The sequence below is a fragment of the Pseudorasbora parva genome, chromosome 12 (assembly GCF_024679245.1).
Source record: "Pseudorasbora parva isolate DD20220531a chromosome 12, ASM2467924v1, whole genome shotgun sequence".
Classification (NCBI taxonomy): domain Eukaryota; kingdom Metazoa; phylum Chordata; class Actinopteri; order Cypriniformes; family Gobionidae; genus Pseudorasbora; species Pseudorasbora parva.
Window position 1 is genome coordinate 19,673,239 of NC_090183.1, and position 15,887 is coordinate 19,689,125.

Here is a 15,887-nt window from a genome sequence, read left to right on the forward strand (position 1 = left end):
TTGGCCACGAGGCCAACAACATTGTGTTATCCACCCAAAATTGTGAATTTAACCAAATTTATATATATATATATATATATATATATATGGGGGGTGAAATGCTGTTTCATGCATACTGAGCTTTTTACACTTTCAAAGACTTAAATTCCCTAAAACATAGATTCAAAAACTAAAATGGACATTTGATGGAGTGTTACTGTGTCAACAATACGCCTTCCGGTTTCTCGCAAGTTTCAGAGAGTTTTTTTCGAGTATGGGTCCGCTTTACATCGACAGACGGGAATGTCCTTGTATGGGCCGTATGGGCTCTTCTCCCGGATAGCATTCCGGGAAGGCAGCGCTGCATTTGAACCGATTTGAACATAGAAATGACGGGAAGCGTCACAACATCACGCTTCAGTCGTGTCACAAAAGTGGATCTCCACGGTTACTGCTGTCACAGGACTTCACGAAATCATCAATGTTACCAAAGAAGTGTGTTTTTGACAGAGTGGTCCCAGCGATAAAGGTTCACGGTCCTGCTTTGGAAACAGGCGGTGAGTAAAACTGTTTCAAATGTCTATGTTGTTGGCCTGTAAGTAAACATCAGTAAACAACACGATTGTGTATAATGTTAGTTAATTTATCAATGGAGCATGCAATCTATGGTGTGTGTTTAAATACATTTGTTTAGCTGACCAATATAGGTGTCAGTTTGTTTATTGTAAAACCACCCAAACATAAACCTAGGCTACGTTCTCACAAAGCGTGCTTCTTCATTCAAATGCATTAACGGTTACTCCATTGTTGTTCTATGTATAACGTTACACTAGTCTGACTAGGGGATAATCTAGCACTCGGAAAGCGTTCCACCCATAGGGGCGGCCATTGCTAACCAAGCCATCACCTGCTGTTAGCATTCTATTGACTACCATTCATTTTTGAATCACTTTGACAGTGAATAACTTTACATCTGAGGCGTTTAAAGACTCCATTTGTCCATTGTTTATTTATAAAGAAACACGACAATGCATAAAAGGCTCCATTACCTTGTATCGTACACTATCGCCCCGTAGAAGCTGTTTTTGTAAAAATAGGCTAATGATTGCATCATAACCAACGCGACTCTGTCGCACAGTTGAGAAATTACCGTATAGACAGGAGGAGACGCTCAAAAACAATCTTTTAGTGTCTATGAGGCAGTTGGGGGGACGTAGAAACATAAAGTCTGATAAAGTCAAGGGAGAAGAATGGGGAGAAGCCCATAGTGAGCCAAAAGCAACGGGAGAAAATATTTAAACAATGTGATTCAGATTTCACTTTCCACAACTACTAGAAGACCTACAACTGTCAGACAGGTTGCTTGCGTCACATCTACGTCGTCAAGCTCAGTCTGAGTCTGCGCAGTTTGCTCAGCCATCAGGAAGTGAGTGCCTCTGATTGACCTCATTTTCTGCCGTTGAAGTCTATGGGAACGCTCTGTCCATTTCTTTTACTGTCTATGAGTCTGACGTGTAAAACTGTTTTGCTTGCTACTGCTAATGTTTAGTCGCATAGAATAATCCATAAACCAAATCATGTCATCATATACCACGAGTAAACCCACACAAATGTTGACAGGCCACTAAATACAGTACATACCACAGAGACGGACGTCCTGCTGTTGTTGCTTCTCCTGTTCAATTTATTTCAGCCTCCGGATCTGATTCTGGATCATATATGTATTAATTGAATCTGATTGATAGCCATGGTTTATTAGAGTAATGCTTTCTTCTCCACGCTTGAGGAAGTCACCACTTTGTGCGCGCTCATCATTCTTTAGCTCTGCCCACACGATATGCCTCCAGCCGCTCGTTTTTTTTCCCGGAAAGACTAGCTATATAAGACAGCCTATATTTCTTTTATAAGTATAATAAAACTAAAGACTTTTCGGAGATATGAAGGATGCAATACTACTCTATAGGTACTCAAGATTGACATGAGACCCCCCCCCCCCCCCTTTGTTGTTTTGATTAATGTGGGTAATCAAAACAACAAAAACAAAAAACTAAAGTCAGACTAAAGTAAAAAAAAAAATGGTACGTTTCCCAGCGCCACAATAGACATTATTTTTAATGGAAGGATAGGCCTGTTATCCACTATCCACATATTAATTAAAATTAGAAGAACAAAATGTTTGATTTTGCATGGTGGTAACTCAAAGGTTTTTTTCTTTTTCATTATTTTGGCTTTGAATTTCGTTAGATTTCGTTAATTATTGTTTAGTTTTTTTTAGAAATATGATCTAAATTTAGATACAAAATAAACAAAAAAAATATTGAAATGAAGATGGCGGTTGGAGTGAGTCCATGCAAAATAATCTGTTCTCTGAATCAACGGCCTTTGTGAGTGTATAGGCTATAGAGTGCGGATCGGGCTGCATTTTTCTGTCCGAGTCCGACCCGCGTCCGACAGAGCAGTAACCGAACCCGACCCGAGCCCGACAGGCATTCAAATATTTATGTCCGAGCCCGACCCGAGCCCGACAGTTAAAATCAATTTTTTCCCCTCATATACTAATAACACGTACGTTTGTTTGTGTGGAAATCCCGCTTTTATTAAGCAACTGTAAGGAAGGCATTCTGAAATGCTTACAGACGAGCGCATCAGCGCGCACACGGGGCATTAAACGTTACACAGAGCCCTATCAAATAGCCAACTGAAATTAAATGAACAAAGGTCTGCTACAAATTGCCCAAGCTAACAGAACAAAACATTAACGTAACACAATTTAAATGCTTATTGAAATAAAAGTCATCTTACCAATTTTCTCAAACTGTGGTTCCTAAACTGCAACATGGGATCTATTTACATAATCTATCCATCAAAGTTTAGGCTAATCAAGGTTTTATGTAGAAAAAGGATTGCATCAACTGCGGATGGCTTCAAGGCTGTCCTGCTGCCAGCAGCGCTGAAGTTGCGCTCACTGGAATGATGAGGATGCCGCGGGCAATATGCACGCACGTGTTGCGAGTTGTTGTCACGGCGACATAAACAAATTTCCGCATGCAGGAAGACGGATGTTAGGGTAATATTATGCATGTATTTTAATCACAAAAACAAACCATTGCATCAAGTTAAACAGGCCCATTGGCTACTTGCATAATAAGCAGTTTTAAATTTAAAAGGTTCAATGCCTTATCGCGCTGACGTGACCGAGCCCGACCCGAACCCGAACGTCATTTCTAAATATCTATCTGAACCCGGCCCGACCCGTCGGGTACCGTCGGAACCCGTCGGGCTCGGGTCGGGTATCCATCCTCTAATAGGCTACACGAACAAAAGTAGACAGTTTATAGTTTATAATTATGTCTTGCACATATCTGGCTAAAGATGTCTATTGTACTGTGAGTTATTTCCGCTGCTATTGGCTAAAGCAGTGGTTTTCAAACTTTTTTTAATGCGACCCTCTTTTTTTTGTTGTTGTTGTTGTCGCGACCCATTTATAGGCCTACAACCATTTACATTCAAATAAGTCAAGCCAAGCATAATACTTGTATACAATGGGCCATTTGACTGTTTTCTCCATTCAGCCATTAGATGGCACAAATATTCAGCTCAGCACTTTTCCACACAACTGCTTTTGATCCTTGATGTGTTTGCTATGCAAAGTTGATTCTGCACTAATTTGATAGTTAACGTACTCGGTTACTTTCGTACCCTCGGTTCCCTGAGAGAGAGGAACGAGTATTGCGTATGGGAAAACTCCTTTTCTCGAGAATATGAAGCAAAACTTTATTAATAAAGGTATCCATGTAAAGCGCAGTGCAGCTGCACGGCCATAGCCCAGCGCAAGGAGCGCTCTGATTGGCCGGGCCGCAGCAACTGCAGGAACCTATGGTGAGGCGACTGAGAGGAACGAACCAATGGGGGGCGTTCCAGAAAGCCCGCCATAAAAGGTGCTTATATTTGCATACAGGAGGCTATATAAGACCCTGATTCGCCATAGGTGTCAGGTTTTAAGATCGACTGAATCGATACCTGAGAAGCATAAACATGGCACGGAACGCAATACTCGTTCCTCTCTCTCAGGGAACCGAGGTTACGAAAGTAACCGAGTACGTTCCCTTTCGAGAGAGGTTCCTCGTATTGCGTATGGGGAACACAATGTAAAGCGCTGTGTGTACTGACTGACCCAGTATACCCAAAGCACATGTCAAAAAAAACCCAGAGAGACCGACAGAGGCGGCTTATAAGGGGAATGAAGAACCGGAAGAGTCGGTTCGTTTGAACAGCTGATCGGACATAGTCGGATCTTATAATGAATGAATGGTGCTTAAGGACTAATGTGTACAGGCCAAAACGTAAGGCAATCTGTTTGCCAGGGTCAAGATAGAGCCTAGATGGAGAGAAGCCCTGCTTGTAGAGCTGGAACCTCCAATTGGTAAAATCTGATAAAAGTGGACGGAGAGGCCCAGCTTGCCGCCGCACAGATATCTTCCGAAGAAATGCCACACGACCAAGCCCAAGATGAGGCCATGCCTCTAGTGGAGTGGGCTTTAACGCCTATAGGGCAAGTCAGGTTTTTAGACTCCTATGCCAGCGAGATCGTGTCCACTATCCAGTGTGAGAGTCTTTGCTTCGTGACAGCACAACCTTTAGTGCAGCTGCCGAAGCAGACAAAGAGCTGGTCCGACTGCCTGAAGGGGGAGGAGCGCTCCAGATACAGTCTCAATGCTCTGACCGGGCAGAGTAGGTTCGCGTCCTGTTCACCCTGAGACGCGGGTAATGGAAGCAGTGTAATAACCTGTGCTCTAAAAGGGGGAAGAAAGCACTTTGGGTATAAAACCATGTCTCGGTTTGAGAACAACCTTGGAGTTGTTGGGCCCGAACTCGAGACAGGACGGGCTCACTGAGAGTGCGTCTAGGTCACTCACACGTTTAACCGAGGCCAGAGCCAGCAGAAACGTGGTTTTGAGTGATAAAAGCTTTATGGTCGCGGTCTGGAGTGGCTCGAAGAGGGGACCCTTCATAGCCTCTAAAACCACTGCGAGGTCCCAAATAGGGACCGAGGGAGGGCGAGGGGGGGGGTTCAATCTCCTAGCCCCTTTAAGAAAACGTACAATGAGCTCACTTTTCCCTAGTGAATTTCACGCGATCTGAGTGTGGTTAGCTGCTATGGTGGCGACATAAACTTTGAGCGTGGAGGAGGAACGACCCGCGTCCAGTAGCTCTTGGAGAAAAGTGAGCACTTCTGCCATTTCGCATGAGCATGCGTCGATATTTCGCACGGCACACCAGTTAGAAAACAACGACCACTTCAGAGTATAGAGCCGCCTGGTCGCGGGGGTGTTCATAAGTGTTCATAACTCTGTCAGAGAGGTTCCCCGATAACAGTTGATGGGCCATATGTGGAGGGCCCATAGCTTGGGACTGGGATGCCAGATCTTCCCCTTCGCCTGCGTGAGGAGGTCTTTCCTCGGCGGAATGGGCCATGGGGCTGTGTCTGACAGCTGGATCAGATCGGAGAACCACGTTCGGTTCCTCCAGATCGGGGCTATCAAAAGCACCGTGGATACTGTCTCCCTGATTTTCTTGATGGTTTGTGGCAGCATCGCGATCGGGGGGAAAGCATATAGCGGGAGACTGGGCCAAACATGGGCCAGGGCGTCCCAGCGTTTGGAGAAAAATATTGGGCAGTGAGTGTTCTGAGGTGAAGAGATCCACCTTCGCTCTGCCAAAAGTGCTCCAAATTAAGAGAACCGTTTGCGGGTGAAGAGACCAATCCCCTGGGGGAATGGCTCCCCTGGATAACATATCCGGACCCAGATTCAGAATACCTGGCACATGAGCCTCAGGGAGCTCAGGTTGTGCTCTGCCCATTAAAGGAGATGCTTCGCCATGCAGTGAAGAGAATGTGATCTCAGGCCGCCCTGGCGATTTATATACGCTACCACCGACATGTCTGTACGAACCAAGACGTGGTGGTTCTTTATATGTGGAAGGAAAGTTCTCAGCAATAAGGCGACCGCTTTCATCTCTAGACAGTTTATGTGCAGCCATTTCTCTGTTTCTGTCCACAGGCCAGAGATCGGTTTGCCCTCGTGTAAGGCTCCCCACCCTCGAGTGGAGGCATCTGTCGAGACCACTTTCAACTTCGTAACCGTGCCCAAAAGCACGCCCCTCTGATACCACTCTGTCCTCATCCAAGGAGCCAAAGCGTTGACACAGCTGTGGTTCACTTTGACGGGAAGAAGGCCCCATTTCCATGCGTAAGGAGGTACACGGGCGTGTAGCCAACGCTGGAGGGGACGGATGTATAACAGTCCCAGCCTGAGCACTGACGATGCCGAGGCCATAAGGCCGAGCATCCTCTGAAAATGTTTCAGGGGAACACGAGTCCCGGCTTTGAATGAAGCCGCCATGTTCTGGACAGATAGCGCGCGCTGTGTCGTAAGCCGTGCGTTCATGAGTCTCGAATCTATAATTATGCCCAGAAAAGATATCTTTTGAGTGGGGGACAGCGAGCTCTTGGCGATATTGATCCTGAGACCCAAACAGTCTAAGTGGTTGAGGAGCCAGGATCTGTGTGCTAGTAGTTGTGCTCGAGACTGGGCTATCACTAGCCAGTCATCGAGGTAGTTGAGCACCCGCATCCCTTTCAGCCTGAGCAGGGCTAATGCCGCGTCCATACATTTCGTAAACGTGCGGGGTGCCAGGGATAACCCGAATGGCAGGGTCGTGCACTGATAAGCCTGCCCCTTGAAGGCGAATCTCAAGAATGGCCTGTGGTGGGGGGATACCTGAACGTGAAAATACGCATCTTTCCGATCTATCGTGAAAAACCAGTCACTGGGGTGAATGTGCACGAGGATCTGTTTCACCGTCAGCATTTTGAAAGAGCGAGACATTAGAGGTTTGTTCAAATGCCTTAGATCTAGGATGGGCCTGAGCTCTCCGTCCTTCTTCGGAACGAGAAAGTATCGGCTGTAGATGCCCGACTCGCTTCGGGATGGGGGAACGGGCTCCACCTCACTCTTCTCTAACAGTTTCGAAATCTCGGTGCGAAGCACGTGACTGACGTTGCAGCGCCATCACATCGCACTCGGGGCAGCCGCCCCTGGAAAGCGCGAGCTGCACGTGGTCCCGTCCAAGGCATGTCACACAGATGACGTGACGGTCGCCGCCGAGGAGAGGAGCTCTGCATGAGCCGCAGGAGGTGTGAGGCATTTGAATCAATGCCTCACGCTGTTTTAGAAAGAAGAGAGAATAAAAAGATACTGGCGCCGGATGGCGTTGCTGGAACGGCAGAGAAGGCGGAGACCGGGGGAATCCGTCGTCCTCAGCTGCAGGTTCCGCTGGTGCTTGTTCGACGGTGGTGCTTCTTCCGGAGGTCAGCGAAGGTGTCGCTGAAGGAGATAAAATCTGACACCTATGGCGAATCAGGGTCTTATATAGCCTCCTGTATGCAAATATAAGCACCTTTTACGGCAGGCTTTCTGGAACGCCGCCCATTGGTTTGTTCCTCTCAGCCGCCTCACCATAGGTTCCTGCAGTTGTCGCGGCCCGGCCAATCAGAGCGCTCCTCGCGCTGGGCTATCGTCGTTCAGCTGCACTGCGCTTTACATGGATACCGTTATTAATAAAGTTTTGCTTCATATTCTCCCTGGGGAAACGAGTTTTCCCATACGCAATACGAGGAACCTCTCTCGAAAGGGAACTGGTTAACCAACAAGACTTTTGAAAGAGAGAAAAAAGCAGGTAAGTCACGTATAAGTCGCATTTGATTGCATTCATAATACCAGTAGGCTAAATAAAGCGAAATATTGTACTACAAACATAGGTTATTTTAGTTCCCCTCACTCCACAACAAATCCTTCAAATTTAACGGTATTCAGAACAGAAGGCTATAAACTATATAAAGTCAAAACGAAATAATTTAATGAGGAACTGAAAGTAACCAGCGTTAGACTCACGCAGCCTAACTCCCTCATTCGAGTCCAAATGTTTCCATATTGGTGATAAATTTAGATGCTAAACCATTATTTATTATAGGCTTTGGCTACTTAACTCGCGTCCCAATATTGATGGGAAAAAATCATCCTCTTCACATGCGCAAAAATGTGCTTGAGAATTACACTCCCGCGGGACTCGCGGAACCCAACGCATATAGAGTGCGGTGCGGGACTAGATTTGATGGCTGAGTGCGGTACTCGTGTTTGTGCGGATTTCGGGAGAATAAAACTATTTGCATGACTACAGCAAAATAAAAAAATCTAAAAAGAAAACATCTAGAAACAAATAAAATGTTATAAAATAAAATAAAAACAAATTACAGGTGGAGGCAGAGTATAACACGTTTTTGCCGTGTTGTGCAATGTAACCAATATATTGGTTAAACAAAGCCGATACAACAAATGTTTATTTTTAGAACGCAATGGCCAAACAGATTCATTTAAAAAAAAAAAAAAATCCCCTCACCGCTCAAGAGTTTTTGTGCAGTGCTGAATTCTGTATGCTGACAAATCCTTTATAACAAAGAAAGTTTAGACATTATAAATAAAAGATTCATTGTGCAGTCATTTTTATTGATAACAGAGCTTTGTGAGATCGCGTTGAACTGAGATGATAGCTTTTTTGGAATTACAAATAATTTATAGCTACTTGTATGTGGACTGGAGCGGGACAAAACATGCATGTTGCGAGCGGGCCTCTACTTGGAAAAATTATTTAAAATTGCAAAAGTGTTTACTTGCATTGTGCTATAAAATAGCCTAAAGAAAACAAGATTTGCTTTCTGTCTTCTGGGTTTCCGTTCCGTGAACTTGTTTGGAGGAGTGTCGCGCCTCACGATAACAAACCAGTCAGCAGCAACTGTCACACATTTCTTTTCCTTTTTTTTTTGTTAATCTGTTAATTATTTAAGTCAATATATATTTCATGTATTTATTACTATTATTATTATATAGGCCTATAGAATGATTTTATGAAAAAATATATATTTTTAAATTTTTAATGTAAGCTAACTCCATTTTTCATAATTATCACGACCCAGGGTTTGAAAACCACTGGGCTAAAGGACAATGTCCATCAGAATGCGCTGACTTCGTCAGCCATGGGTTAAAGAAAACCTAGCTTATTTAATTAGGGTTTGTTTAAATATCAGCCTATAATAATTTTTTTATTTCATATGTTGAGATGTTGATGCCCGGTCTGTTCTGTTCTCACACTCAATTTAGGCACGCTGCATTCTGATTGGTTCGGATGGCATACTGGGAGGTTGGGGCCAGGAGCAGAAAAATCGTGCTATGAAGCGCTTTAGAAATCGCACATGCTTAAAGCGCGATTTTATTATGATTTCGATTAATCGCACAGCCCTAGTTGTCATACAAATCTACACAATACAACCGTAGATACATATGGCAATATGTAACAATCATTCAATTATAGTCCCGGGTTTCTATCAATCAATCAATCAATCAATCAATCAATCAATCAATCAACTTTATTTATATAGCGCTTTTACAATGACATACAATGGTATACCCCACCAGGGGTGAAGGGCTGGGTGTTTGCAGTTTACCTTGTAAAGTTTTCCTGTTTGCCAGCAAGCCCGGGGAATGAGGAAATGATTGGAGTACAACTCCGGCCAACTTACAGTCCAAGTGATGTTTATTCAGACAGCTCTCTCTACACACGTGCTCCAAATTAAATTCAAAACAAAAATAAAGAAATAAACAAAATACTCCAATCAAACAACACAAAAAATTAATACATATGCTGAGAACAGCAAACTAAGCATTAGGCCTCACCTCACAGCATAGCCATACATGCTACAGCTCTTTGGCTGTCCCTGGCCTAACTCCCCTTTAACCCACAAACACTCAAGCTTGTATATCAAGCAAGTTTCCCGCCAAACACGGAGACGGGTTTATTGAGGATGACGTGCCGGTGAGGCAAATTCAGAGGAGACACCAATTAAAACGGTCTCAGCAGAGACTCCAGGATGTGTTGGTCATGTCCAGACGCAGGTCCACCATCCGATCCGGACACGGCCTGGATCCGGCCGACTGCAGTAAACCTTGTGATAAACAGAGAGACTAACATTAGTGTGGATGCCACTCTTTTTATGATGTAACGAATACATCAGGGGTTATGGGAAGTGTTCCCGGTTCCGGCTGACCTAGTTAATGCAGCCTAACAATCAGTCAATTGATCTGAATAATAAAAAAAAATTCATGTTCTATGTGTATGCCATAGTAAAGAGATGCGTTTTTAGTCTAGATTTAAACTGTGTCTGCTTCCAGAGTTTAGGTGCTAAATAGGAAAACTATCGACCGCCTGCAGTTGATTTGATATTCTAGGTATTATCAACTGGCCAGAGTTTTGAGACCGCAATAGACGTGATGGAGTATAATGTGTTAAGAGCTCGCTTAAGTACTGGGGCAGCTAAAACATTTAGTGCTTTGTAAGTAATAAGCAGGATTTTAAAATGTATGCAATGTTTAATAGGGAGCCAGTGCAGTGTTGAAAGAACTGGGCTAATATGATCGTACTTCCTGTTTTCTAGTAAGAACTCGAGCTGCTGCGTTTTGGACTATTTGGAGTTTGTTTATTAAGCGAGCAGGGCAACCACCCAGTAGAGCATTACAACGATCTAGCCTTGAGCTCATGAACGCATGTACTAAATGTTGAGCATTTTGCATTGAAAGCATGTGCCATAATTTAGATATATTTTTAAGATGGTAGAAACGTGGCTTTCAAATGGAAGATTGGTATCAAAGAGCACACCCAGGTTCCTCACTGACAACGAGGGCTTGACAGAGCATTCATCAAGTGTTAGACAGTATTCTAGGTTACTACTTGTGGAGCTTCTCTGTCCAATAATTAACATTTTTATCTGAATTTATCAGTTTTATCTGAATTAAGTTGCAGGAAATTACTATTCATCCAATTTTTTTATATCAAGCTATGCATTCCGTTAATCTTGTGAATTGGTACGTTTCATCAGGGCGTGAGGAAATCTAGAGCTGAGTATATCGTCAGCATAACAATGAAAACTAACGCCATGCTTCCTAATGATATCTCCCAGTGGTAGCATATACAACGTGAAAAGCAAAGGTCCTAATACTGAGCCTTGCGGTACTCCATACTGAACTTGTGATCTGTGTGACATCTCTTCATTTACTGCTACAAACTGATAACGGTCAGATAAGTATGATTTAAACCATGGCAGTGCAATTCCACTAATGCCAACAAAATGTTTGAGTCTATTTAAAAGAATATTGTGATCGATAGTATCAAATGCAGCGCTAAAATCGAGTAACACTAATAGAGAGATACAGCCACGATCAGATGATTGAAGTGAGATGATCAGATGATTAAGTATACATGACACTAGGTAATGATCTGAGATATCATCGCTCTGCTGCAGAATTTCAACGGTATCAACATTTATTCCATGTGACATTATTAGATCTAAAGTATGATTACGGCGATGAGTGGGTCCTGATACGTGTTGTTTAACTCCAATAGAGTTTAGAATGTCTCTAAATGCCAACCCCAATGTGTCTGTTTTTTCACTGTCTACATGGATATTAAAATCACCAACAATTAGTACTTTATCTGCAGCAAATACTAATTCTGATAGAAAACCAGCTAATTCTTTGATAATGTCTGTACTGATGATGATGATAACTTAATTGTTCCCAAAAATAACTCGTATAAACCCGTCTTTCACATGGTCTGATGTAAACAGATGTTTGTGGTGTGATGGATATTTTCTCGGCACACTTTGGGCCACCTATGCCACAGCCTAGTATTGTTGCTGACCTTGTCCATCCCTTTATGACCTCAGATTTATCAGTCTCGTTCCTGCAAAATTATAGGCTATGTTAAACATAGGCTATGTTATGTTAGGCCATCCGCAACATTCACGTTTTGTCCCGGTTTATACATCACCAGTTATTTTTGAGAACAATTAAATTATTATTCTTGTTATTGTATTATTATTATCAGTACCATCACAAGGGCTGTGCCATGTTTGCGCAAAGTGACAGCTGACTTAAAAAGCCAATAGTTAAAGTTAGTTTTGGTCCTTCAAAATACTATGATAATCAAAAGACATAAAAATGTGGACCGTGATGCTGTATTATTCTGCCTATTAAAATTTTCTTAAGCAGTAACTTACAATATTTTTTCTTAGTGTTTGACAGGGATTCATGCACATAGGACTACTTAGCGCGCGGTGTTGCATTTCAGGCCTGTAGAAAGAGGTTTATTCAGCTATAGACGTGCCGATTTTCGATAATGCGATTTATCACGATAACGAATTTGCACAATATTGTTATCGTGGGCCCTTTATAATATCGTAAATAATAATTTATTAACAATTTATAATTTTTTTTATAATGCACTCAAGAATACTTTGCCCATCAACCGTATAAATGCTCAACACCGCTATTCTGCGTCAAAGGGACACTCGCTCAGATATAAACAAGCCCAACGTGCGTTTGCACATGACTGAACCGGTGAAGGAGACACGCTGCTGAAGTGCCGCTTCGTGACAGCAGGGGGCGCTAATGAACTGCAGAATGCAGCGATTACCCCGGAAACCCACAAACAAACAAAAACCGCGTGTAGTGTTTAAAACAGCCATTAGGTTTTTGTAATCTCAATGTTGTTCATCACAGGGCCAAATACTTAATACTTACTAAAGACTTAATAGGCTATTTATTTTCTAACTTAAACATTTTTATGTTTTAATCTGGACTACAACATGCCCTAATGATTAGAACTGTTCTAATTATTTGTTATTGTCCAGTAAAACTTTGAGACATACGACTTCATTAGTTAAAGGGGGGAGGGGGGGGTGAAACACTCAGTTTCAGTCAATCTCATTTCAATCTTGAGTACCTATAGAGTAGTATTGCATCCTTCATATCTCCGAAAGGTCTTTAGTTTTATTATATTTGTAAAAGAAATATAGGCTGTACCGAGTCTTTCCGGAAAAAACCGAGTGCCTGGAGACGTATCATGTGGGCGGAGCTAAAGAATAACGAATGCGCAAAGCGGTGACATCCTCAAGCGTGGAGAAACCCTTGCTATCGATCCCAGCTAATAGATGATCCAGAATCTAATTCGGAGGCTGAAATAGAAACAGCAACAGCAGGACGTCCGTCTCTGTGGTATGTACTTTATTTAGTGGCCTGTCAACATTTGTCTTTACTCTCAGTTTATGAGGACATGATTCGGTTTATGGACTATTGTATGCGACCAAACCTTAGTAGCAAGCAAAACGGTTTTGCACGTCAGACTAGTGTAACGTTATACATAGAACAGCAATGAAGTCCTTCTTGTAGTGTGGAGATCCACTTTGCCATGCGACTGAAGCATTTTTGCGTTCAAATCGGTTCAAATGCAGCGCTGTCTTCCCGGAATGCTGTGCTGAAGCGTTGAATGTCAAAGTGGAGGAATGAAGTGGAGCGCGGCGCGGACTATAACCGACATTAGTGTTCACGGACGACTGGATCTGCAGCTGAGAGAGTGTTTACGGCCGTGCATTTCCTCTCTCGCTCTAGTCACGTGCGCACGCACCCTACCGGGAGAAGAGCCCGTACAGCCCATACAAGGACCTTCCGCTCTATTAACGTCAATTCGACCCATACTCGAAAAAAACTCTCAGAAACTTGTGAGAAACCGGAAGGAGTATTTTTAACACAGAAATACTCCATCAAACGTCCAACATTAGTTTTTGAAACTTTGTCTATGTTTAGGATGGGAATCCAAGTCTTTAACAGTGTAAAAAGCTCAGTATGCATGAAACAGCATTTCACCCCCCCCTTTAACATGTTAATTCATTATTACCAAACTGACAATGAAAAATACTAATAAAGAATTAATCATTCTAAGTAATGTTAATTTCTTAGTTACTGTTTAATAACATTAAATTCAAAATCAAATTAACTTTTTTAATGGACCTAAGACACTAACAATGATCAGTATTTCTTAACTAACATTAACAAAAACATTATACGTTCTGTACCAAATGTAGCTATTGCTCAATCTTAATTAATGCATTAAATAACGAGACCTTATTGTAATTTGTTACCTGTTGTTCTTTATAGCCTAATTCTTTTGCACTTTAATGTTTGAAAATTGTACTTTTACAGCTCTGAAAAAAATCAAGAGACCACTTAACATTGATTTCTCATTGTTTCTTAATGTTAAGTGGTCTCTTAATTTTTTTTCTAGAGCTGTATATATTTTTGTTGCATTATTGTATTTAAACATTTAGTTATTTTTGTTATTACAAAAATAGTTCTTAAAGCTGTTATGCTATGGCAATATCGTGATAATATCGTATATCGTGATAAATGATCAGCAATTAATCGCAACATTCAACAAAATTGATATCGGCACATGCCTATTCAGCTAACCCCTGGATCTTTTTCTGTCTTCAGATCTGCACTCCCGTCCAGTGAACATTCCCTTCATTCCTGGAATGGAGATGATTTCAAGTCAGCCACAGAGCTCATCCAACTGAGGGATTCTGCCTGCATGTTCATGGCCAAACAAGAAGGTACCTATCAACCTTAATCCTTGTTTTCATTTCATTAAGTTTTTATTCATTTCACATGATGTTTTCATGTTTTTCTCTCTGTGAAACACAATATGCGAATTACATTGAATTACAGTATAGGGGAGGGCTCTACAACTTCAGTTTTGGGGGGGGGCTAGAGTGTGTCCACCAAATCTTTTTTTCAGGATTGGATAATATATGCATATTTAATGAGCTTCTGAAATGAGCTGACCAAAAATCCTAATAATCAAGCTAAATCATAATCACTATTAATGTTAATAATAATTTAGGGACTCCACAACAACAAAAACATCGAAGGCCCCGTTTTTTTAATTAAAATACAACAACACATGAGATTTTAGGGATATTTCGACGACTCAAATAGGAAATGTCCCTGGATTCCATTTCAGAATTATGGTCACTGTCTTAACTACATTAGTATGAATCACCACATTTTAGTGTTGATAAATATTTCAAGTGTTAGAATTTTGTATGTGTCTGTTCCAAAATGTTATAAATCAGACACGGATGGCAGTGCTCTGTTTTAAGTCTTTTTTTTTTTTTTTTAAGCAAAAATACTTTGCGTTGGTTAGGGGGGACTTGGATGAAAAAAATATTTCACAGGGGGTACATCACTGAAAAAAGGTTGAGAACCACAGACCTAAAGGATTATTAGGAACATGTACATTTAATCATTTAGCAGACGCTTTTATCCAAAGCGACTTACAAAAAGGGTAGAGCAATAAAAGCAAAGAAACAAACAAGGGCAATCGAGCACAGTACACAAACTTTTTTTTTTTAAAGACAAACTAACAGAAAATGATGGGAACGGTCCAGGAAAAGTTCAGTAAGAGATATTTCATGCCCCTTTGCGATGGAACCACAAGGTGTCGTTCACTCGCAGAACGCCAAGCTTCTGGAGGGTGTGTAAGTCTGAACAAGCGAGTCTAGGTATATTGGTGCATAGCCAGTGGTTGCTTTGTAGGCAAGAACCAGTGCCTTGAATTTGATGCGATTGAAAGAGAGGCGTGATATGCGCTCTCTTCGGCTCGTTAAAGACCACTCTCGTCGCTGCATTCTGGATTAGTTGCAAGGGTTTGATAGTGCATGCTGGAAGGCCAGCTAGAAGAGCATTTCAATAGTCCAGTCTGGAGAGAACAAGAGCTTGGACCGGGAGTTGTGCGGCCTGTTCTGATAGGAAGGGTCTAATCTTTCTAATGTTGTATAAGACAAATCTGCAGTAATGTGGTCAGTGAAGTTTAACTGGTCATCAATCACAACTCCGAGGTTCCTGGCTGTCCTGGATGGAGTTATGGTTGATGAACCAAGCTGAATGGAGAAATTTTTA

The 15,887-nt window shown here is 42.1% G+C and overlaps 1 protein-coding gene across 3 annotated transcripts in view; it reads left to right on the forward strand.

Moving 5' to 3' along the window:
• The window catches only part of LOC137094135 (centrosomal protein of 95 kDa-like), a 210,422-nt gene that overhangs the window by 24,007 nt on the left and 170,528 nt on the right, over positions 1–15,887 (forward strand). For all 3 annotated transcript variants that reach the window (XR_010908600.1, XM_067459432.1, XM_067459433.1), the window contains exon 6: positions 14,421–14,539. Coding sequence is in view for 2 of the 3 variants with exons in the window: in XM_067459432.1 (XP_067315533.1) it covers positions 14,421–14,539 (119 nt within the window). In the remaining variant the exon portion in view is untranslated. The remainder of the gene's footprint in view (positions 1–14,420; positions 14,540–15,887) is intronic.